Genomic DNA, 25,490 nt, shown 5'->3' with positions numbered 1-25,490 from the left:
GGAATTCCACGTCTGCAATTATCGAACAACAGGGTGCAAAAGAAGTATTTGAGCTGGAGAGGAGGAACGAGAAGAGGGGGGTGGGGGAGAAGTCGGGCCAGGGTGAAAAGTTAGGAAACAACTAATAAAGCACTGACTCACAGCCAAATCCATTTTTACATCTCTGTTTACTTTATTCTAAAAGAAACAGACAGGGCTATACTGTAAATGAGATGATACACAACATGGAGGAGGTAAATATTAGAGAAAGGAATGGCATGGTAAATAAATGCAGGCATCAGAAGGGCATTTGAACACTCAGCAAACTGGCGTTCCTTAGTACAGGAGACAGCACACAGTACAGTACATCCTTTAGAGTCAACAATACAACGACTCTGTCATTCACACAAAATCATATCGGCACATAACAAAACAAAATAAATGTACTGTTTATATCCTCAGTCCAGGCTAATGGCAACAGTGGCATAAAGGCACTATGCTGAACATCTATCGTATGTACTGTACGTCTTCGTTGTTTCGTAAGTGGTACTGCAGAGTACACTCTTAGAAATAAAGGTGTTTACTAAATCCATAAAGGGTTCTTTGAGCTGTCCCCATGGGAGAACCTTTTTGTTCCCTGTAGAACCTTTTGTAAAGGTTCAACTTGAAACCCATTCAGAGAGTTCAACCTATAACCCAACATAAAGGCTCATACTGTACCTAGAAGTATCTGTGAAAGATTTCAACCAGATCTCCCTGTGAAGGCCCTTTCCACCAAATTAGCTCTGGGTCTTAAACCAGTGCCTTTCAAGATTTTTGGAACCTAGTGCAACCTAGCGAACCAGCCAATGTTTCCACTGCTTTTGTCCAGAACCACTGTAAACCATGATGTCATTAGCAGAGTTCAATGCACAGTGAACAACGAGGTGTTGAATATGTTGAATATGATACGCCCACTTTGGTTTTTGGGTTACAAAACACTTTACTTTTGTTTGAAGTGCTCTGAAAGGTTCAGAATTTGGGGCATGAACTGTAATGGGGCCAGTTCCATGTTGGTGGAAAAGACCCAAAGGATAACCTGATGTTTTTTGGTCCCAGCTGGGAACCAACTTGTCAGGTTCTGAACCAGTTCATGTTTGGTCAAAATGCACACAGCAGTTCAAAATTTGATTCGTGAACCAGATTAGGGCTGGTTCCATGTTGGTGGAAAAGGGCCCTCTGGGGGTTTTATCCAGAATCTTTCCACCTTCTAAGGGTGCTAAAAAGAACCCAACCAGGAGATTATAACAAGAACCATTTTATATTCCTAGGGTTTTATCCAGAACCCACCCAATGGGTTCTACTGAGAACCCTTTCATACAACGAACCATTGATGAAAGAATTTTCAGCAATCCTTGATAAACTCTTTTGTCCAGAAAGGGTTCACTGGATGAAAAGCGTTCTTAATTGAACCCATAATCTTCAAATAAACTTCCAGAAAGGGTTTCTCCAGAAGCAAAGGATTCTAGGTAGAACCTCGGTACTTCAGAACCCATTTGGAACCCTTATTTCTTAGAGTGTAGCTTCACATTCATTTTCAGAACAATAATACAGATAAAGGCATACAGAACTGCTGGCAGAGGAGCTATGGACACACGTCCCTCAGGTGGGACGTGAGACTATAAAGAATCCATGAAGTCAAAAACATACATGTGCACAAACGTGTTATAAGGCACTGTAGTAAAACATTATATATGTAGTAAAATAAAAAAAAAAAATGAATAGAGTAGGTGGTATATACACCCGGGCATTTTAACATGTTATAGAAAACATACCCTGAATGAATGTCTCTCCCAAAGTCAACAAAACAGACAAGACAAGGATATCATCTTTGTCAATCCCCCTGAAACAACTCTTAATTCATACAACCTCCCCAACAAAGACTCTAATTTATGTTGCTGCAATATGCTTCAAAGGTTTCCGTTCATAAATTCTTTCTTTAATGGTGTCAGTTAGTCTGTTTTGAATTCCTCAGTGAGAGGGTTTTGTCTGTTGACAGAATCTAAACCATGGTAAGGCCAGAAGACTCTCCCAAACTACAAGTACTGCTCCCTTTTCTCTGGTGGGGTACTTTTAACATTTGGTCTGCAATTCAAAAGGGAAAAAAAGACACGTTTCAGTCAAAGTACAGTCACAGCCAACAAAATAAACCCAAAAAGATACATTTACAGAAAAAAACCCAGAGGTCATAGGATATAAGTGAAATCATAAATCAGCGCAACAAAACTACTTTCAACTCATTGTTAACTTTAGGCCAATAATGGGACAGAGGGGGTTGTGGGAGGTGTAGTAGAGGGTCGACCACCTCATTTCTTAAATAGAAGGTCTGATCACATATCCTTTAAAAGTCCATATTTACAGAAAAGGCTCAGAAGGTGGGGAGAAAATGGGAGAAACCATTGCATCTTGGTTCCCATTAATACTGATAAGGTGCAGATGTAGTACTGAGGACGAGGGGAATGTTCTACTACAAGAGGTCCAAATTTAGGGTCTAAGAGGTAACAGGAAAAAAAGGTGGGGAAGACAGTGGTTGGACAGTCGGACAGTCCTCGATAAAAAGGCAGGGGCTGATCAGTCAGGGAAACTAGTTTCACTCAACAACTCTGCCCTGAATTAGAGGAGAGAAGAAGACATTCAGAAAAGAACAGGATTAGAGGACAGGAGGGGAGACAAGAGACACATCAAGACCTCTCCGATTCTCACAACAGCCATGATTTGTTAGAAAGAAAACAGGACACTCGATGAGCATAAAGATGTTAGCAAAAAAGATGGAAAGTCAATGAGGGAGCATGTGAGGTTAGCAAGTTTATGAAGATTATATGTTTCAAATAAATATTAGTAATGATGGACTGAATAATAAAGGTGAAACACAACATATTAAGTCAGATTTCTCTGGTTATGCTTCTGTTAGATGTTATAGAGGCAAAATCACTTTCAGTGGACAACCATGGGACCTTCCCACGAACAAAATACACATGGTGGTTAACAGCAAATAGCAAATATTTTTTTTATCCTGTTTGGGCCAAGATTTACACATATGTTTGTCAGTTTAAAAGATAATTTTAGAAGTTTAGAAAATCACCATTTGTTCCAAAAAATGTTGACGTAAAATACTATGAGGACATGTAATTAGAAAAAACTACGCACTCAGAAGTCGCATAAGTGCCGTCATGACTTTCTCCTTCCAAAAGCTAACATTAGCAGCTGAAGCTACGATGCCTGTGTGTTTTTGTACCAGGATTTTGTCACACAAGCCAAATTATTTCTCTTCCCAGCGAATTAAAGGACCAGGAGTCGCTGGATAAAATACTTCAGACTTGATAACGTTACAAAACACAGCCATGTTGGTGTTGGTGAAGTATATTTTGCGGGACAAAAGATGAGCGGTTTCATGCAAATCTAAACTACAACAAACCTACCACAAAGTGCAATTCTTTTGTCTTGTAAAATTATCTTTTAAGCTGACAAACATCATATGTCTAATTTGTGGCACAGTTCAAACAGGACCAAAAACTTATTTGTCTCTTGCCATTGACTACCACTCATACTTTTTCAGAAGTAAGATCCCATGGGGCACACTGGAATGGGAGGGACTTTGCCGCTCTATAGTTCATCAGCTGTTTTATAAGGAATTGTTTGACATTCTGGGAAATATGCTCATCATTTTCTTGCTCAGAGTTAGAAGAGAAAATCTATACTACTCTCGTGTCTGTACGCTAAATATGAGTGATGCCAAATGTCAAAATGTGCCAACTAAAAGTGCTTGTATTGCCACTTAGTTACCATTACAGAAATATATCTATTCAGCTTAACCAGAGAAAGGCGATTTATTTCTCTCGCCAAACTCACCAAACTCTATTCACACAAACTGTAATTTTAGCTACGTAAAACACACTTTATTCAGACATGACATAAACAAATTAACACTCACCAAAACTGTCATAGTTTGCCTTTCCACCACTCCAACAACCACCAGCCCTTTTGGTTTGGTTGAAACTCTTAATTTGCCAAGTTAGATATGAAAATATTCTGGCTCAACACGCTATTTTCCCTGATGTCTGACCTCCCTCTTACTCCTCTTCCAGTATTTACACAATTATCTTGGCGAATTAATGGTTTATTCCAACCAAACCACTGGAGCTGGTGATTGATAGTAGAGTGGAAACACAAACCAAGTTTTGGTGAATTTTAGTTGGTTGCTGTCAAGTTTCAATCGTGTTTTTTTTTTTATGATGAAAAAATGAATGTTTCTGTAAATATAGTTTGGTAGGTTTGGAGAGAGCAATAAATCAGCTGATTCTGGATTTTACTCTTTAACAAAAAGGTCTGTATCTGTAGGGATTCTTTTCCCTAATTTAGTCAGACACTTTAAATAGCAATCTTCATCTGTCACTGGCAAAAATGGATGGTTGATGGTGCCCATATGGATTAGGCCTACATAGCAGCCCGTTTTAGAGTGCAGGTTCAAAAATACTAAAATTATCCCTTAAGATGTAATGTTTTGTTTGTATTTTACCTCTCTATGTTATGCTAAGCTAACCGCTAACTGTCCATTGGCTGCAGTTTCATGTTTAATGTTCAAATATGAGAGAGTGGCCTCATCAGAACTCTCAGCAAGAAAACAAATAAGCCAATATCTCTCAAATGTCAAAATGTAAATTCTCTTTTCTTTGTTCATAGCATCCTGTAAGTAGTTTGTTTTTTTATTTTTGTTTTTTATCAGACTTGTTGTTGTGCAATCCCCTATTCAAAGCACAGCTGCTACTGACAGACCAGTGACGCCTGACATCCCCTTTTATTTAAAGGGCACAAGGAAGTTCCTAGAGACCTACAACCCCCACCCAATCTGAGAATAACAGAGCACTCCACAAACAAGTGTCTACCAAGAAGAGAGGCTGTATGACTGGGAAATGGGGGGACTGGGAGCAATTCTAAGAAAAGCTAATGGCTTTATTATGTGGGACAGTGATGGACCAGCTCTTTTAGAGACACAAATGAAGGCAAAGTGGTGTGGGAGTGGGGGGAACTCAGGAGCCAATTTAGACCCACTGTTGAGTTTTACAGGCTCTAATGTGGGGCTGCTGATATCTAATGTAATTCATTCCCATGAAGTAGTCAGTGGTTTGCAAAATACCTAGAGTCAGTTCTACTGCAGTGAAGTAATATATGACATGCTTTATATTTTTTACAACTGTTTTAGGTGCCATGCTAGCTTATGGTTCATTGTCTAATACTGCACTTATGTCTTTTAGCTTATGATGATTATACTTGTGTGAGAAGTATATGAAATAGCTTAGATCTTAGACAGTGGATTGGTTATACAAGAGATTATGAGATGAAGGAGTGTGTGAATCTGGAATGGTGGTGTTAGTAAATGGAACGTGGTGATATGTGTCGATGAGAACCTCTTAGAACTTTCTCTTAGTGTTGAGTATATTGGCAGCATTCACACTCCGTACAGACTAAGCAGACACCTTTTACTAACAGTTCACCTCCACTCCTGCAGTTCAGGTTGTGTCTTCATGTGAACATAATATGAAACACATGAGAACTAGCTTCTTTTAAAGTAGGGAAGCTCCTCAGCTGTTATTAAATGGCAGCCTGATGCCTTAATGACACAGGACACTGAACATACCTGCTCCTTGATTACAATCATGGTTGGTTTAATGACATATAAACTGAGATTTCATGCTGAGATTATGTCCTCTGTATTTTTTCTGTATTTTTGTGTTAAATTTTGGATTAGTAACCTGGGAAAGGCTGTAGTCACTAATTAAAAACTAGCACTTAATGGACATTTTTACAGATGCTGTAAAGAGCCAAGCTTGCATTTATCTTTTTTGTGCCGTTATCTTGAGATCACAAGTTAATTATTTCAATATCTTTGCATCACAAAGCTTGTTTTCTGATAACAGGTTAATCTATCTTGTTATCTTCAGAAATCAAAGGAAGATGTCTTGAGGTAAGAAGATCATTTATTGTGAGCAAACGACATTTGAACACACGTTTCTTTAGTTTCAGTTATTTTGGATGGTCTCTGTGTATTTTATGGAAATTTTGGGCTGGTGGTCAAGTTTCCAGTCAACAAGTAAAAACTACTACTTGGTGGGTGGATATTTTTACAGAAGTCAAGAATGGCTGAGTTTGCAATCTTTTTTTTTTAATGCTGTTATCTTGAGATCACAAGTGATTTATTTTGTTATCTTGAGATACAAAAACTTGTTTTCTGGTAATGACAGGTCAATTTATCTAATTATCTCAAGAAATCAAAGGCCAGTTTCTCATCATTTATTTTTTTATGAACAGACCTGCTTCTATAATGTCATATTTGTTGGTTTAATGACATGTTGCTGTCATCATCAATCTGTATCTACTGACATCATGTCCTCTGTATTTTTTCTGGAATTACGGGCAACTTTAACTTTATTAGCAACTTGGGATAAATTCACAGTCAACAATTAAAAACTACCACTTAATGGATATTTTTACAGAACCCAAGAGCAGCTGTGCCTGTGATTGTCTTTTCAATGCCGTTATCTTGAGATCACAAGTTAATAATTTTGTTATCTTATGATAACAAATCTTTTTTTTTTTTTTTTGTGATAACAGGTTAATTTATCTAGTTATGTCGAGAAATCAAAAGACTGCTTTCTTGAGATAACAAGATAATTTCTAATTCTTTATTGTCAGTCATTTTGGTTGATTTAATTAACTGTCTTCATCAGGCCATAGCTGCTGAGATCATGTCCTCTGTATTTTTGTGAAATTTTGGGGTGGTGGTTTTGTAACCTGGGGTAAAATTACAGTAAGCGATTAAAAACCACCACTTAATGGACATGTTTACAGAAGCCGAGAGCTGCCATGCTTGCAATTATTTTTTAATGGCGTTATCTTGAGATAGCAAAGCTAGTTTTCTCATGACATCATCGGCGTTATCTCGAGAAAACAAAAGGCTGATTTCTTGAGATAATGAGATAATTTATCACAAGAAAAAAACTTTTGTTTTCCCGGAGTCAGACGATAATTAGAGAGAACATGAAATGTTAAAAAAAAACTCTAATAGAAAGACACAATGAAATTTCTGCCTGCGTTAAACCTTGACTGAATGACAATCTGATGCATTGATCAATACGTGATTGAAAATTTATAATTAATACTCCTTAATCTGATATTTTCATCTTAAATCAGCTGCTACAGTTGTCCTACACATGCTGGCATGGCACTCCTGCTCTCTGATAAACATTAGTCATAGAGAAACAACCTTTTGTTTTCTCATGATGATGAGATAATCACAGGTTGATTATTTCATTATTTCAAAATACCAAAGTTCATTTTTTCAAGATAATGAAACCATTAAGTTGGGATGAGTTATAAGAGGAAACAATTTTTTGTTTTCTCAAGATAACAGGCTAATTATCTCATTACATCAAGATGAAAAAGCTTGTTTTCTTGAGATAGCAATTATTATATAATAATTAACTTGTGATCTTGGGATAAGATTTTTTAATAGGTCGATTCCAGTGTTTTTTAGACTCATCATACTTAAAGTTGACTACTTTCAAGCCAACAAAACATAATTAAATGAAGGATTTTGCAGTTTCTCACCAGAATCATTGGTCTACAGGCCTCTGTGAGTAAAGTTTATCTAAACTTTATCTACATTCTTAGAGCTCCTCACCCTTTCCATGGTAACACCACGGTAAAACTAACAGGAGGAGCTCCTCTGCCTCGTGCCTCCCTTCCTCTCTGTTTACCTGTGACTGAGCTTTGAGGCAGAGCAGGAGACATCAGTGTCCTCTGTGATCACGGCCTAACTGACCTGTTTTCCTGGGTGAGATTGCACAAGCCAACCTCAGTTTCTCCCACAACAGCAGAGGAGCAGCTCAGTAACTTTTTCCAAGTTTTCGCACAGTGGTTTGGGGCTCTCCCTTTTACACAACATAACTGCACCAGTGGAGTGTGAATACACAAAGCAATATGGAGGCAAACCACAGATGCAGCTCCAACCAGGAAGCATAGGACATGCTGATAAAAATTCAGCAATTGTTGAAGTACTGGTATCTCTAGCTCCATGTCCATTTTCTCTAAGTATCTGCTATGATGCACCTTTGATTTTGCCTTTGGAGTCACTTTAAAAAATAGTCTTGCTGTAATTTTGATTTATTTTCCTTTATCTCTCTCTCAAAAAAAGGATGAATCCGAGTAAGTAGTTGCAATTTTTGGGGTCAGATTTAAGCAGCTGCACTATCAGGTGTCAAAGTGACTGACATGAATTGACATGAAATATTTCATTGACATGAAATATCTAGGTCGTCTGCTTAAAATTGATTAAATTAAATTAAAGTTTGTAGCTTTTGTAGCCACAAAAATACATCCTATTGGTGGGTAATGTGTTTGTGTGTGAAATTATATCTGCGTATGAATGCCAGCGTGTGAGTACTACATGATTGCATGTGGGTACACAGATAGTCTTTTTGTTTTGTTTGTCGCAATCATAATTTGCTGGGGGAAAAAGTGGGTGGTGGTGCCAAGCGTGTCCGATGCTCTCTGTTTGGGTGGCTGCTGGAAGGGGGGAGGGTTTTACACGTACTCCCTGGCTGTGGAAGGCTGTGATTGGCGGTAATATTGCTGCCCTCTCATGTCTTCTTTAGAGCAGGAGCAGCACAGCAAGGAGCCGCCCAGGACCGTCAGACTGGCCGCCGCCCAGCCCACAAACAGGGCCGAGCCGAACTCATACCTGTGCAAGACAGAGGGAGGAGAAGGTTGTAAAGAGCTTCCTTTGAGATGTTATTATGATTAGCTCCAACTGACCCCTGAGGGATGGCGAAGGCATCTTCAAAATCAGATAATATCTTTATCTAACTACATGCTAATATACAAAGTAGCTAATGCTGACAAAGCTAAAAAAAACTTAATTTAATGGTATTTTATTTTACGTCCCCTGGAGATGGCAAAGGCATCTTCAAAATCATATAACCTCTTTATTTCACTACATGCCAATATACAAAGTAGCTAACACCGACATGGATAAAAGAACTTCATTTTACATTAGAGACAGGTATTCATACACTATTTGCTGTTTTAGTGCCACTAGGAAGTGTTAGCAGTTAAAGCTAGCCATGTATGCTTATTGCCTACATTTAGTTTGCAGGAACCCTGTTGCAATTTTGGTTGTTATGCTGTAGTTCAAGGGGGTCATTCCTATGTTTCCAAGAACCTATGTTCCCAGGGTCCTCCAGTACGTTCTCAGGGTCCTATGTTCCCAAGGCCCTATGTTCCTAGGGTTTTATGCTCCCTAGGTTCTATGTTCCAAGGGTCCTATGTTCCCAAGGACATGTGTTCCGATGGTTTTATGTTCCCAAGGTCCCATGATTCCAGGGTTTTATGTTCCCAGGCTCCTATGTTCCCAGGGATTTATCTTCCCAGGGTCCTATGCTGCCAAGGTCCTATGCTGTCAAGGTCCTGTGTTCCCAGGGTTTTATGTTCCCTAGGTTCTATGTTCCCAGAGTCTTATGTTCCCAGGGTCCTATGTTCCCAGTGTTTTATCTTCCTAGGGTTCTATGGTGCCAAGGCCCTATGTTCCACAGCTCGAACAAACAATGGGTAATGAATGGGGTTAGGTTAGGGCAGGGGCGCCGCCAGAAATCTTGGGCTCCCTGAAAGATTAGATAGATAATACTATTAAAATAATTTTGATAGCCCTCAAAGGGCCCCCTGTCAGGCCCGGGCCCTTAGAATCGTCCTAAGTCCCCCCCCCCCCGGCGGCGCCCCTGGGTTAGGGTTAGCATAGAATATATGACCCTGGGAACAGAGGACCCATGGAACAAGGCACCCTGGGAACATAGGTATGCTCAATACCCTGGTGCTCACCTAATACCTTCCAATGGTCATGTAACTCTGCAGTACTGAACACTGATTACTATTGAACACAAGCCTCAGAACTACTAGTGTCCAGCATTGATTCAGGCTGAAGGTAATTACCGTTTGTCACTAGTATCAATATTAGGATGATGGTAATTTCTTTTAATGTAAAGCGACCAGTGCATATCCATCTTCAGATTGGTCTAACAGGGCGGGAGTTGTCAAACCACTCAATAAACAAGATTAAAAAAGAGTTGGAGAGCAAACAAGAGAGAGACAGAGAGAAATGACACACCAAACTTATAAATGATTTCAGTATCAGTGCCGTTATGTAAACACTCAGCAGATCAGCGTTAATTTGGAGACAGACCCTTTCCCTTTTTGTCAGTTTCTCCTCTCTACCGCCACAAATCCCCTTCTAAACTTCACACTGTTGCACAACACGTCTCATTATAAATGACGCACATGAAGCAGAACGTTGTAATCTGTTATTTGTCTAATGTGTCATATTTTTGGTTATTCAGACACAGTGGAAACACAGTTTTAATAAAGGGACTTTTGTTCCCCGGATCAATCATTTCTGGGATTTCTTTGTCAGAGGGTTTAAACAGAAAATGTAATAGTGTGTTTACTTGTTCTTTTTTTGATACATCTGAAATGTTACCACAGCATGACAGTATAATTGTGGTTCACAACAAATTGATATTTTGATTATTATTATATGTTTTTGGATTATATAAAGAAACTGGTATTTAACATTTACCCGTGTTGCCACAAAACCAGTCAGCATAAGAGCTGCAACTAATGATTGTTTTCATTTTCGATTAATCTGTCAATCATTTTCTCAATTAATCAAATCCTGTCACAATCTTGAAAATTATGTCCTCGTGGTCCACGTTTGGACCTTTTTTTCAAGTGTTTTCTGTAAAAAATTACTTTCATTATTCACTAATCTCTCGATCATTTTTTCCATCAATCAGTTAGTTGTTTGGTCCATAAAATGTCCAGAAAATGGTGAAAAATGTTTCTAAAAGTCCTCCAATGTCTTATTTTGCCCACAATCCAAAGATATTCAGTTTACTTCCACATAGGAGTAAAGAAACCAGAAAACATTAACATTTAAGAAGCTGAAATCTAAGAATTTGGGCATTTTTTTCTTTTTCAAATTGCTTGTATTAATCGATTATGAAAATAATTGGCAATTAATTTAATAATCAATCTGTAATCGATTAGCCTAATCCAGTGTTTCTTAAACTTTGTACACCATGTACCAGCAACTAGCACTTGTCCTCGGTTCACTGTCATCCACTTCATTTCCAACATGGCTTACTCAAAATATTCTTACTGTTTAGTTCCCGTTTAGAGCCAGTTACTGTGTTCTTGAAACAATCATTTTCAGCAACTTCATTTTACCTACTTTACTATCTTTACTATCTGATATTGAAACAAAAATACAGGAAAAACAGAACTTATTTTGATCTAATATTTTATGTATTTTCTTTCCATTTTTTGTAGTATTTTGATATTATTTGGTCTTTAAATTAATTCACTTCAATAAAAAAAATCTTTATGTGGCATTCCTCTGCATATCACTAGAGAGAACTCACATACCACCTTTTAAATACCTTTAAATACCAATAATAATAACAGTATGAATATAAATACATCAACAACATTCTCATGTAAATCAAAGGACTGAGTGACAAATTGAAGGTTTAAAAAAATATCATTGCACTTTGCAGATGTTCAGCGATAGTGTTTGGCAGCATTCCTTTCACATACCTGGCGTTGGGCGGTGTATTTGGGTTGAAGAACTGATAGGACACCTGAGTGGCGTACCAGGACACAGAAACCAGTGTACATAGACCTGCGGTGGCAGAAAAAAAAAATCACAAGACTGTTGTGGTTCTCTGTATCAATTACATTCACCGAAGCTAAGACAACACACAAATGAATTGGGGAAATCATTTTTTTGTTAATTTTCTCCCCTGGGCTGGTGGTTTATGCCTGAGGTCAGTGGCTAATGCTTCTAAAATGACCACTTCCTGTTTACAGCAGGGACTCTAATTACCCATAAGACCCCCAGTGAGAGGCTAGAAAAATGCCAGACCACTCTTGCTCAATGCACTGGTTGTGGGAGATACTGCAGTGTGCTTTTGGTTGCAAACCAACGAAAAACATTAAAGCCTCTGGAAAGTTGGATTGAAATGGTAAAAATTGCATTGAGGATAGTAAAGTTTAGTGTCTCGTTATGCTTCCACAAAAATCTGTGGGGAAATAGAGCTTCATAACTGTTAGAAAACCCAGCTCAAAAAACAGTCCATTTAGCTGTTTACACCATTTCTCAAGACTGTGTGGGCGTGGCAGATCATGTCAGAAGTACCAGTACAGTACTGCTGTGGACAGGGTCCGCAGCAAAACTTATTTTGTCCATCAGGCAGCCTTTTCAGATGGGAAACTGTATATATATGGGGAGCTGTATATGACATTTGTTTCATATTGATATTTCAGTAGACTACTAGGATCTTTGACCCAAACAAATGCACATTTTGTTTTCTCAGTAAAGTCAGGGGGGGAAAGTGTCATCTAAACACACACTGCTCACAAAAGTCAGATCAAACTGTCAAACTAGGGAGTGCTGATAAAATATGGATCAAGGTTCTGTTACTAAATTGCCTATTTCTTGCATAAAATGTTTCCAAAAACATATTTTAGTGTTTTGTTTAGCTGTAGTACAAGATGCCATTTTGGCTCTGGTTTCCAATGGATACTCCTGAAACTCAGATGAAACTGTGAAACTAGGCATTGCTGGTCAAATATGGATCAAGAAGATATTACTACACTGCTTATTTCTCACTTAAATTGTCTTCAAAAACATATTTTAGTGTTTTGTTTAGCTGTAGTACAAGATATATTGTGACCAGGTGGCTGCCATTTTGGCTCTGGTTTCCAATGGATACTCCTGAAACTACAGGCATTGCTGGTCAAATATGGATCAAGAATATATTACTACACTGCTTATTTCTCGTTTTCAGAAACATATTTTGGTGTACTGTTTTGCTGTAATAGGAGATATATTGTTAAGCAGGCAGGCACCATTTTGGCTCTGTTCTCCTGGAAAAGTAGACGCTGTTGATCAAAGATGGCTCAAGATTCTATTACTGTATCACCTATTTCTCACCTGAAATGTTTTAGTGTACTTTGTAGCTGTAATATGAGAAATTTAGTTACACATGAACATGCACAAACCACCGTCCCCAATCAAACAGAGAAGTTTGAATAACAACATACAACCACGGAGTATGATGCCATTCTCCACTGAGGATGCCATTACACCACTATATCTTTACATACTGGAACAAGTAGTTGAATGTTGTATGTTGCACTTTGAAGTTGTTATTTAGCTCAGATCCTTTAGCTGCTGTGGATTGAGGCGGCAGGAGACCAGTAACTCCTGTGTTCTGTGAGGTAAAATTACTGTTTTTGTCAAGGGGGTCTGGAACGATATAACTGCTTCAGTTCCCTATTGTTGAGCTGGCTGTAACTCAAACAGGCACATCAAGCAGAAGCAGAACGGTCATTTCAGAGAATTAATTGCATATTTTTTGTACTAAATATCTGAGCATGAGCACTCCCAGTTCAAACACAATATCAGTAAAGTGTAGAAAAACTTAAATGACAATAAATGAAATTTGGATTTAATTTAATTTCTTGTTGTTGTTTAACTGTGACATTTGCATCAGTGCAAAAATAGAGATGTAAACATGTCAGATTATAGCAAAAATGTTGATTTACATCCACAGTCCTTAGGCAGTTAATAAAAAAAGAGACACCACATATGACAGTGTACAAAGACAAATGTGCATTACGCAATTGAAAAAGATCAAATACATTGTGTAACATGTCAAGTACAAGATACCATAGTTTTGTTGTGTGTTAAGCAATTGTTTAAGAAATAATAACAGAATGCAATGATTTGCAAAAACTTTTCAACCTATATACAGTTGAACACAGTACAAAGACAAGGTAACTTCAGACTGATGAACTTTCTTATTTTTAGTTTAATATACACTCAGTCTGAATTTGATGCCTGTAAAATGTTTCAACAATGTTGTGACAGGAGTGTGTTTATCACTGTGATACATCACCTTTTCTTTTAACAACACTCAGTCAGCATTTGGGAACTGAGGACACTAATTGTTAAAGTTTTTTAAGTGAAGTTCTTTCTCATTCTTGCTTGATATACAACTTCAGGGTCTCTGTTGTCAAATATTGTGCTTCATGATGCACCACACATGCAGGTAGGTCAGTCTAGTATCTGAACTCTTTTACCATGGAGCCATACTGTTGAAACATGTGCACAATGTGTCTTGGTATTTTCTTACTGAAATAAGCAGGGACATCCCTGAGAAAGACATCTGGATGGCAGCATATGTTGTTCCAAAAACCTGTCCATGATTTGTGCAAACACTCTGAAATGTGGACTCGTCAGACCACAGGACACTTTTCCTCTTTGCGTCAGTCCATCTCAGATGAGCTCAGGTCCAGAGAAGTCTGCAGTGTTTCTGGATGTTGTTGATTTATGTCTTTCACTTTGCATGGTAGAGTCTTAACTTGCATTTGTAGATGCAGAGACAAACTGTGTTTACTGATAACAGTTTTCCTAAGTGTTCCTGAGCCATGTAGTATCCGTCATACAATTACAGTATGGGGGCTTTAAATGCAGTATTTCATGCAGTTCCATCTGAGGGGTCAAAGGTAACGGGCAATCAAGATTGGTTCTTGGCCTTGCCACTTACATGCAGAGATTTCTCCAGATTCTCTGAATCTTTTAATATTAAATTCCTCTAAGTTTTGTGTTGAGAAATGTTCTTAAACTGTTGAACTATTTGCCCTCACCTCATCCTTGCCAACCCCTTTAATACTCATGATACTATCTGCTCTTTACCTGTTGAATGTTCTGTACAGGTGTTATTTAAGTCGAATTTCACAACTTTCTGAGTCTTTTGTTGCTCCTGTCCAAACTTCTTTGAAACATGTTGGCAGGCATCAAATTCAGAATAAGTGTATACTTACAAAAAACAATAAAGTCGATCAATTTGAACATTAAATATCTTGTCTTTGTGCTGTATTCAACTGAATGCAAGTAAAAAAAAATGCAAATCATTGCATCCTGTTTACACAACTGGAAATGGAATTGCGTTTGTATAAATGACCCTAAATTACACAATTAGAAGGCTATTGTGGGTTAGGGTTTCCTGTGGCTTCAACAAAACACTGCAGAAATCTCACCTGCAAGCAGGAAGAGAGCTCCTCCTGTCACAGCGATGCGGGTTTTGGTGGCTGGGTTGTTATCTCCCACCTTAGTGCACTTCATGCCCACCACGCTGACGATGATGCCGATAAAGCCCAGCAGTACTGACACTACCATGAGGGCCCGACATGTCTGGATGTGGACTAGATAAAGGGAAAAAAAAAAAGAAAGGAGGAGGCAGAGATTGCGGAGGAGAGCGCAGTGATAGTGATACAATAGAAGATGTGACAGAAGGGGTAAGGGAGGAGAGTGGTGAGGAGATGAGAAAACAAATAGTCTTTTAGTCCATCACTTGGAATAAAGCAGACATTTTTTGACATTAAAGTGATAATTATAAGGGAATGAAGCTACACACGCCATGCAGGATTGATGGGCGACCACATGCATTTATGACAGAAGGCTCTTTAAGGGGACTCCACCACTGTCCTACTTTTCAGCAGCTTTTTTAACCTCCAGAGGTGACTTTCTTGGCCAAACTCTAAGACCTTAAACGGTCCTCCAAACCGTCTCAACATCATTCCACTGTGGTTTTGCCTCCTCAGAAATCTAATGCGCTGCCCACACAGGCCTCAGACACACATAACTTGGTGGGAGTAAACATATTTACACATATTTACACTCACACATATGTAAAAGTGCACAATATCTGCACACACGCAATTACTGTAGGTGGAGGAGACACAGATGAAACACACAGCACTCTCTCTCACGCTGAGCAGCTGTAGGAGGGCCTGCTTTACATGTTTCACACAGTGGGATTAGTGTGGCTTTGTCACAAAGCGAGATTGTTTTCACGGGGCTGTCGCCACAGCGATCAGACATTACAGCCTCAAACACAGCCGCTCATGAGCGCGTTAACGCGAAAGCAGCGCTAAGCGCTTGATGATACTGTCAAAATACTGATGGAGAGTGTCTTATTTACAACAGGCGAGGGGATTGTTGAAATCCCAGCAGTGGTGGGAAACATGCAAAGTCCAATATCCTGATTCTGATATCTGACAAAGCTGACAAATATGGTAATTAAAGTAAACATAACAGAGCTTTTCATGCAGGTTTAACAGGCAAAAATGCAGGCATTACTTTTAAATTGCAATGACTTCAGGTGTAAGCCAGTGTTTATGCGTCACAGGAGAGAAGCAAGAATCAAATTACATCAAAGCCACAAACACAACATCACAGAGCAGACTTTGACAGAGAAAAAAACATAAAAGAATAGTCTGATGGGAAAAAAAAAAAAACTTAACTCAAGGCCTCCTAACTTTTTCTTTTCAAGTGGATTTCGTGGTCTTCAAAGCTTTGGGGGAAAAAGCTACATAGGAGATAAAAAATAGTTGGTAACCTGACGTGCCAGATTGAACCATCTGTCTATCACTGTCTCTCATGGGTTGACTTCAACCAATCACATTAACGAACCATATGACATAGTCAATTTCATGCCAAAGCCAGTTGGGACGACATGGAAGAAAAATGAAAACATATTTTCCATAAAGTTAAGCCTTCAGTGCAATTCTTTGCTCTTCTTTCAGTGAGGAAATACTCTACAGCAGTGATTCCCAAAGTGTGGGCTGCAGCCCACTGATGGACCATGATATCCCTTTAGCTGGGCCTTGAGAGGTAATAAAACAGAAAAACATTCTGAATGGCTGCTCTACAGTTCTGATATAACTGATGTGATAGCAACATCTACACCATAACCTCTTAAGGAGTAAATAAAGATGGATAACACATCTTTCAGGTGTACAAAAATGAAGCCAAAATATCCTGGACACATGCGCTGCCATCTTGCGCTGATGACATCAGTTTGAGCCAGAGTCTACACCATACTCATGGCATAAAACCCTGTTTTTATGCCATCAATTAACCAATTGGTCTGAAAAATGACCACTTCAACAAACATCAGCCAGATAAGAACTACCTACAATGACAAAAAACATCTTTGGAAAAATTTCTTTGACGTGTACTTTGATGTTTTACTTTGGCCCATGTGCTATCTATTATCTTCATAACTCCCTATTATGACTTGTACTGCACCCCTCCACCAGGGGGCAACAGAGGTGCTTTGGCGTCACTTTTGGGGAGTTGTGATCCAGTCCATTTCTAATGTATGTCATTAGAACGAGTGGTCACTTCTCGCTGCATCTCATGGCATGAACTGGATACAACGTTGTAGGCAGGCCTCTGTTCATTAAGCTGCTCAGTGGCACATGAAGGTCAGATCATCCACATAATCCTGCACTGTAAAGCCCATACAGAAAGCACACTAGAAACTTCCACCAGCTGAGTGACTAACTTTTAGTTTAACTTTTAGTTTAGCATATCCATTGTTTTACAGAGGAAAAGTCTTTTGTGCATCATGTGTTTGGACACTATATCAAATTGGCTATAAAGCCCACTGCACTGTGGTCTTGCTCAAAGGATGCTGACTGGTCTGAACCATTGTGGTTTGGACACAAGCGCATAGCTTGAAGCCTTCAAAGACAGCATGATCCTGAGATTTCATGATCCAGCTGCCTCACAGAGTTACGTAGGTGGACGTTAAGATTTCACTGCTACTACTGTTCCCAAGATCAAGAATGAGCTTTCACTCTCAACTCAGCCAGTCCTCAGCAGAAAAACAGGCAGGCAGATCATTACAACACATATTTGTATGTTTATTGTTAGGCGGCACTCTCTAGTGGACATAGTAATTATGACTGGAGAAGTATAAAGAGCAAAAACTCTGCATACAGAGGAGGTTTGGGTGGATGGATTGGTCAAACAAACACAGGATTTTCACCCATGAGAGAAGGGTTCATGCCGCATGTGAAACTAAAAGTCAACATTGAGTCAATTAAAATTTTGAGTTGTTTAAGTTGTGTTACATATGTCACTTCCATCAACACCATCTCCATCAGTTCCATTATGTGATACGTAATGTAATCATTAAACCTGAACCAGAGTCTTCTAAAATCTAACATCCATCATTTCACAACGTTATCAATGCATTTAACATCGTGTAACTTATGCCACATGACAAACTAGGTTTTCCAAGATCAACAATAGAATTAGAATAGAAGAGAGTAGAATGAAACAGAATTGACCGGCCTGACAAGGGCTTTCACTCACACATCATGGTCTTCAAAGTAGAGCTGCAATGATTAATCAATAATTAATCCATTATTACATTAATAGCCTCTTTTGATTATCAATTAACGGGCCTGAGTAATTGAAATGAACTGAAATGTGAACATTTCCCGGTTTCTTTAATCCTCTATGATAGTAAAATGCATGTCTTTGGGTTGTGGACAAAACAAGACATCTGAGGACGTCATCTTAGGCTCTGGGACACGGTGATCAACATTTTTTTTTTTTTTTTTTTTTTTTACCATTTTCTGACATTTTATAGACCAAACAACTAATCAATTAATCAAGAAAAAAAGATAATCAACAGATTCTTTAAAACTTCAGGGAAAAGATGCTCGTAGTTGGACCTTGAGTAGAGATTTTTTTTTTTGTCACAATACTGTTTCCAAAGTCAAGAGTAAAATTTCATGCTAAACTGGAATAGAATAGAATGTGACCATGTGTTAGAAAAAAGAAAATCACTTCAAAAAGAGCTGTTTAGCAGCAGCCTGAGCAGGAACCTAAAGTCATCGTTTGTCATTGTGACAGAAATACACACACCATCATTCATGGAGCAGCAGCATTTCAGAAGCTGATCTGAAGGGACTTATGATGGGGGGAAGAGGATGGGACAATCTTTGAAGTCTGATTTATGGCTCCAGAGCCACTTTTGATGGAGCATCTGAATAGTCCTCAACAGAGAGAGGTTTGATATTCCTTTCTTTCATCCACTCAGGGCATTCCTCTTTTCTTCTGAGGGCGTGCGGGGGTTCAGGCCGATGCTAAATAACACCGCTCTGACCAGTTTCGGTCGGCGACAAACCAGAAGGGCGTTCGGGGGCCTTTGGGGTGAAGGAGAGGCTAAAAAGGAGGGGAGGGAGGGAGGCGGGGGTAGGCTGGCTCACCCACTGGGCCATCTCTTTCCAGTGCCAAGGTTGGCAGTGCCAGCCACAAGCTTTCAATGAGTGTGTGTGCTTGCTGGCGTGTGTGTAGGCACTGTAAGGTCCCATTGTGAGGTCACTTGTGACTCTGTTGTACGTAATATCTGTTTGCCCACTCACTATCCATATATAACTTGTATTTGACAACTGTTCCAATCCATTTTCACCTCAAATTCAAAACACAAACTCACTAATATGACATTCTTAACTGTATTACCACACTTTACCTGACAAAAATTGAACTTTCCTCAACCAAAACTAAACAGGATGGTGCCTCAACCCTAACTGGTCAAGATGAAATTCTTAAAGTGAACAAATATGGTTACACTAAAACTGTAATGTGCTGCAATTGCTTCAGACCTTATTCACTCTTCTTTTTGATGGGAAGACATGAACTTCACAACATGTTTGCCATTGTGGAAACATTGTTCATAGTCATGATTGAGCCTGAGCACCAACCCATCACAGATACATAGTGTTAGAGGAAAAGGATTGTGATATTATTTTCTTTATGTCAAGGAATCCCATGACAAGACCAAAACCAACAACAAATGTATTATGTGACAAATATTATGTGTATATTAATGCCTTATGTGTTGTTCCTCTCTGAGCTCCACTTTTCTCCAAAGACAAGTGACTAGTTGCACATCAATAACCCACACAGTTACACTGTTCCTTCATTACTATGAACACAAATACTGTACCTTATTTTGACACAAACACTATAATGTAGGGCTACCATCTATCAGTTAACTAAACTGTTTTCATTAATCTGTTGGTCGCATTCGGGAGCTGCATCTTGCTGTTTGGCATAGTTTGAGGAGATTGCTGCAAGACTGACCTTTTCTCTTGTTACTTTGAAGTGACTGGTGCACTGCTGCCAACTATGCTGTAGCTGCCATTATCTAGTGAGCTCAATTAGTGGCCCAAATTTGACAAAGAGATCGACAGACGCCAGTTTGACAACAGGGAATACAGTACCTAGGTGATTTACAGAAGCTCCAACCAGGACTACATGGACGATGATACCACGGCATCTTTAGGTGGAGACAGGAGGTGTGAAGCGTTTGAGAAGTGAGTTTGTAAGGCAGCAAATTAATTTGTAAGTTTATCATCCATCGTGTTGATAAGTCCTGGTGTATTTGTTTTTGTGATGCTGGAAGTTAATTATTCCCCTATTTCGAACAACGAGACTTGGGTGAAGTTACACTTTGTTGAAATAAATTAACAAAATGTTCAGTCTACTTGCTGATTGTTTCGTCACATTCAAAGGCATTTCCGCTTTTGCCGTTAGGATTTAACAGGCAGCTCACTTCGTGCCCACACAGAGACAAACAGAGGCCAGTTTGACAACAGGGAATACAGTACCTAGGTGATTTACAGAGGCTCCGACCAGGACTCTGACTCTGTGGACGATGATAACACGGATGGTTTAGGTGGGGACAGAAAGCGTGAAGCAGCTGAGTAGTGAATTTGTAAGTTAGCAAGTTAATTTGAAAGTTTATCATCCATCGTGTTTATGAGTCCAGGAGTATTTGTTGAACTAACAATGAGGAAAATCTTTAGTCGAGGGCAGCCCTACCATCATGAGGCCCCAAATACTCACTAGTGCACCAAATGTGTATTCATCTATGGTTGAAAATAGTCCCAAACAAATGTACTATTTACTCCTGCTAGAGTAACATTTGCTCAAAAACACAGTGCCAAGCAATATTTGTGACTTTTAAAGATTTACCTCTGTAGGAACCAATGGTCTTGGGGATGAGCTCCAGACTGATAGGAGGTTGGAGAGTATTGTGAGGTGGACTAACAATCTGTTGGTCTTCTTATGGATTTTGTCAAGTATACAAAAGATATATAGCCTTTAAAATGTGACAAATAACAGCAATCGATGTGTGTATTGGACAGTTGCTATTAACTAAGCACTGTCCTCATTTACTAATTTCAATTTGCATTCAACAAGCAGAACTACACCTTTAAATGAATGTACAGGACAGAACCAGGCACAAAGAAACACATGCATTTAACCTTTTAAGTGAATACAAGGTAATGATGTAATGTGACAGAAGAGATTGACAGCGGCAAGAATCTACTATCATGCTCAGATGTTTCTGTTGTGCAGAGCTGTCCTTTCAGCACCACCATCCACACTCTTCTGACAATAACAGCCGACCATCTCAAGCGTGTATTATCCTGATCATCATCTCCTTTTTGAGCAAAACGCTCAGTAAACCTGCCGCAGATCCAACACTTTCCACTACGGTTGCTTGGCTGCAATCAGCAGAGCGCAGCACAGTCTGGTGAACAATTACACCCTCCGTCACATGCTGCTCCCGCTGCGAATGCAGAACTCAAATCAGTGCTGCGGTTTGTTCGCACCAACACCGGAGGGGTGTTTAATCAAGATTCAGACCTGACCCCGGACACATGATTGGATGTTGACCTGCTCCATTTTGTAATCTGTCTGGGGAAACACCTGATTGATCACGACTTTTCACTTCTGTGTTCACTCAGAGACGCACAGAGTTAAAGGTTTTCTGCAGCGTTTGTCTTCTGTACTCACTGGGTGTGTTATTAATGGACAAATGGAACAATGTGCGCGTGTGGGGAAGACAGAGCGCATTCTGGGAATATCTCTGGTGTTTGGCTCAACACTGCCCTTTTCTTCTCCTAACAGCCCCTATTCATCCGCAAGGACAATACACTGTTCTTATTGCCGCAATGAGCCAAAGGAGATGGGAGATCAGCTCGGGCAACCGTCAAACACAACGCCACAGAAAACGTCTTGATATAATGACTCGCCGAGAAAACCAAAATGTTTGCAAAAGCGCCTCATCTGTTGCTTCAAGGCGAGTGCGCCACAGCGGGACTCGTAAGCTCAGTCTCAAACCACGGAGAAAAACAGACTCAAAGTGTTCAATTGTTGTGTTAGAATGACTTCTGCCCGAGCCCACCCCCTGTAGTCTCTCATTAGAATCACTAATAGAGTGATTTAAGCAGACCGTAGATGGATGGATTCCTATAATCTGTGTGCCATTAATTATGAGTCACTGGGCCCTACTTACAGATTGGAGATGACAGGAGGCTCATATTCTGAGCTAATTTATGTCTGAACCCCACATTCCTGACCCCCTCCCACTCCTCACATTTTATGTTTCATGATGTTTGGGAGTTTTAATTGATCTACATTAATGATTCAGCATTTTAAGTGAGATTTACAGCTTCTGGATTTTAATTCGTCCCAGATAGCGAGGGCTCAGGGACTTGTTTTCCTTCTGTTCTTGCTGCTGATTAATATGTGTGGCCAAATGAATGGGCCAGCTACAATAACTGTCGTAATTTGTACTACAACATCATAGATGATTCTTGGGGTGGCTTGGGAAGGCACTGAATCTTTCCTTTGGATGATGAAAATTCACACAGAAGTCCCAAAAAGACGATTAACAAAGAAACTTAAATGAGAGCAGCCATAAAAGACAGCAATGTGAGAATACAGTGTGATTAAAAGAATTTCTTGGTGATGCTGTACAAGCAGATTATTGATATTTACTCTAATTATAACTGTGCTTTTCCATCATCTGACTAATTATGAAGGGAATAATCAGTTAAATAGAAGCCTGTGATTTTTTCAAACCCACTAAGATTTTTGCATATTTTATTAATTATATTACTTTTGTTATTATATTTCAAATATGATAAGAATCAAACTCACAATATGTCTATAGGAGTCAAGCCATTATCACTGCTGTCCATATTAAGTCACAAAATGTAATCTGGATTTATGAACATGGACATAAATTGTCAATTTTTTCCATGACAGCAGAATTTTCAATGCAGTAAAGATGATCATACTATAAAGAGTGGAGAATAGGATGGAGGAGTGGATGGGTGGGTAGCTGGGTCCAATACAGGACTTTCACCCAAGAGTACGTGTTGATACAAGTAGTCATTTTAACCCAAGTCTATTTCTAAACCGTAAAAAAGTAATTTTACTGCCTAAACCTACCTAAGACCTTTATTTTGAAAGTGTTACCAGATGTTGCATATGTATATCACTAACTTGACTGATGATAGGGATGTTGTAAAACACCGGCATTGATGATAACTGTGAATATTATAAAATTAAATACTGACATCATGTTAATAATACACAAGCACCTGTTAAACATATTGTATGCTCTTCAGTCCTTTCGGTTTCTTTTGTTTATCTGGTTGCTTTTCACTGTCCATTATGTGTAATTGCACTTTTTGTACACTTTTCTACAGTTATGTTACAGACTCTCCAACTCCCTACTCACATATTTTAAATGTAATTCATTTGCCAAACTTAAATAAAGTTGATGGCGTTTTCATTTTTTATGTATTATTTTGAATTTTCCTATAGATATAGCAATGTTATAGTTATTATAATTTCTTTTGGCTACAGTAGTCATGTTGTGAACAGTATTATGACAGCCCTGGGTCCAACAATTGCAAGGGGCAAGTAAAATGCCACATCAGGCTAATAAATCTAACAAATCTCTCGCCTGATTGGATAATTGGCAAGAAAGAATTAAAAGCTGATGGTGGAAGCAATTTGTAAGTAACACAATTCATATAGGGGCAAGTAAAAATTTACTTTAGACAAGTAGATTTCTGACCCACTTGCCTGATTTAATTAGTGGAAAAAAAACATTGATGTGGAACCCTTCAGTGGTTGATATATTAGTTTGAAAATGTTGCTGAGTGCCATGGAAAAAATGGGAGATTTGTGTCCATGTATACAAATCTAATTCATCACTATTTCACCAACTGCTGTGAGACTGTTGCAGGAGCACAGAATCCTTTAGGGAGAAGTTTTGCCAAATAGTTGCTTGAATTTCATTAGTTTAAGGTCACAGGGAGAGCAGAGTAACAGCCAGTGAAAGTATAAAGACACTACAAGTTAGTCAGGTTTTACCGAGTCAAATTCAAACTTCGTACTCACTGTCCAGCGAGAGCATGGAGTCAAAGATCTTGCACTGCACCTGTCCTGTACTCTGAGAGGCGCAGCTCATCCACAGCCCCTCGTACAGACCCACGGCTGTGATGATGGCATCGCCGGCGTACGATGACTGCTTCCATTGAGGCAAGGCGGTGGTGGAAATGATGCCGATCCAGCCGCCCAATGCCAGGAAATAACCCAACAACTGGAGACCCGAGTTGGCCATCCTTACCTAGCTCTGTCCTTCTACGTCTGTCTGCTCTTACCCTTTCACTCCCTGTTTCACTTTGCAACAGCTTTTGTTCGGGTGACTCTGGCGTGTCGCCCTTTCTTTGAGCGGTCTTTGTGGACTGGACACACCTGTAGCAATCCTGTCACTTGTTTCACTTTTGTCTTCACTATCTGGTCCCTCTGAGCATCTCCCTCTGCCTCTCTGCTGTAACTCTCATCTGTAGAACTCCCCTCCTCGTCTCTAACTTTCTTTCTTTCACTTTCCACGTCCTGGGCTGGGTTTCTGCCCGTCAGCTGGGACGATGAGTTGATGTCTCCCCTCTGGGCTGTCCTGTCTGATTCCTTAGTCCCTCTGGGGCTCAGTCAAAGTGGAAGAAAAGACTTTCTGGTGGTTAGTGGTTCAGTTCGTCAAGCATCGTCGGGGCTGGGCTGCCTCAGTCTCTGCATGGCTTCTTCCAATCCTCACTCTCTCTGCTGCTTGCTTGCTTACTTTCCCCCCACTACAATCTTTCCATCTGCTCCAGGCTCAAGTGGCTCAATGAGGGGTAGCAGAAAAAAAGTAAAAAGGAAAAAAAAAAAGCTTGAACACAAAAAGTCCTTAACAGGCTGACCACAGAGGGATGGGGTTAAGGGCTGGCCTGTGATTGGACTCCTCTGGGTAGTAGGAACGCCTACTGGGAGGGAAGAGAGATGAGCTGGTTGGGAAAATAAGCTCTGTTTCAAACAGAGAGGGAAAGAAAAAGTAGAAGATGTAACTCAGGAGGAAAACATAGACATAGGTAAAGTTCATTCATGAAAAATCAAGGAAAGTCAAGCCAAGAATTTCTTGTAAACTTGTTCCAATCCATCCAACTGCAGACTCTGAATCTTAATCATCCAATCAAACCCTTGAACAGAATGTCAGCACGCTGTTTTACCTGCTGCTGGATGCATTGATCCCTTAAAGGTTCGCCGCCCCGGCTGGAGGTGTGGAGGAGGTGGTGGTAAAGTGCAACAAACACACGTAAATCAGCATCTAAACAATGCCCGGCTGAAAAGGACATGTCACATCCAGACAGGC

General features: G+C 39.5%; 1 protein-coding gene across 2 annotated transcripts; it reads right to left on the bottom strand.

Moving 5' to 3' along the window:
* Nucleotides 1–148: 148 nt before the first annotated feature.
* Nucleotides 149–25,293, bottom strand: cldn19 (claudin 19). 2 transcript variants are annotated; one of them, XM_084727032.1, is made up of 5 exons: nucleotides 24,203–25,293; nucleotides 15,172–15,336; nucleotides 11,662–11,746; nucleotides 8,609–8,755; nucleotides 149–2,626 (listed from the first exon to the last, which is right to left on the bottom strand). In XM_084727032.1, exons 1-5 carry the CDS (start codon nucleotides 24,423–24,425, stop codon nucleotides 2,590–2,592), a joined length of 657 nt encoding a protein of 218 aa, XP_084583158.1. In that variant the 5' UTR covers nucleotides 24,426–25,293; the 3' UTR covers nucleotides 149–2,589. The 2 variants fall into 2 exon arrangements, with proteins under 2 accessions (XP_084583158.1, XP_084583149.1); XM_084727023.1 differs by having other exon boundaries at nucleotides 149–2,103; nucleotides 24,203–25,284.
* Between the last annotated feature and the right edge of the window lie 197 nt (nucleotides 25,294–25,490).

Source organism: Lutjanus erythropterus, chromosome 2 (genome assembly GCF_056507025.1).
Source record: "Lutjanus erythropterus isolate fLutEry1 chromosome 2, fLutEry1.hap2, whole genome shotgun sequence".
Classification (NCBI taxonomy): domain Eukaryota; kingdom Metazoa; phylum Chordata; class Actinopteri; order Lutjaniformes; family Lutjanidae; genus Lutjanus; species Lutjanus erythropterus.
This window is presented reverse-complemented; position numbering and strand designations above follow the sequence as displayed.

What these genes read in the sequence shown, in the direction of transcription:
- cldn19 (XM_084727023.1), bottom strand. Translation starts at nt 24,425, where the DNA reads ATGGCCAACTCGGGTCTCCAGTTGTTGGGTTATTTCCTGGCATTGGGC. An exon ending in AGCTCTCTTCCTGCTTGCAG is followed by an intron (nt 11,747 to 15,171) that starts GTGAGATTTCTG and finishes CTGCCACCGCAG; the next exon opens with GTCTATGTACACTGGTTTCT. An exon ending in CAGCCTTCCACAGCCAGGGA is followed by an intron (nt 2,104 to 8,608) that starts GTACGTGTAAAA and finishes TTTGAATTGCAG; the next exon opens with ACCAAATGTTAAAAGTACCC.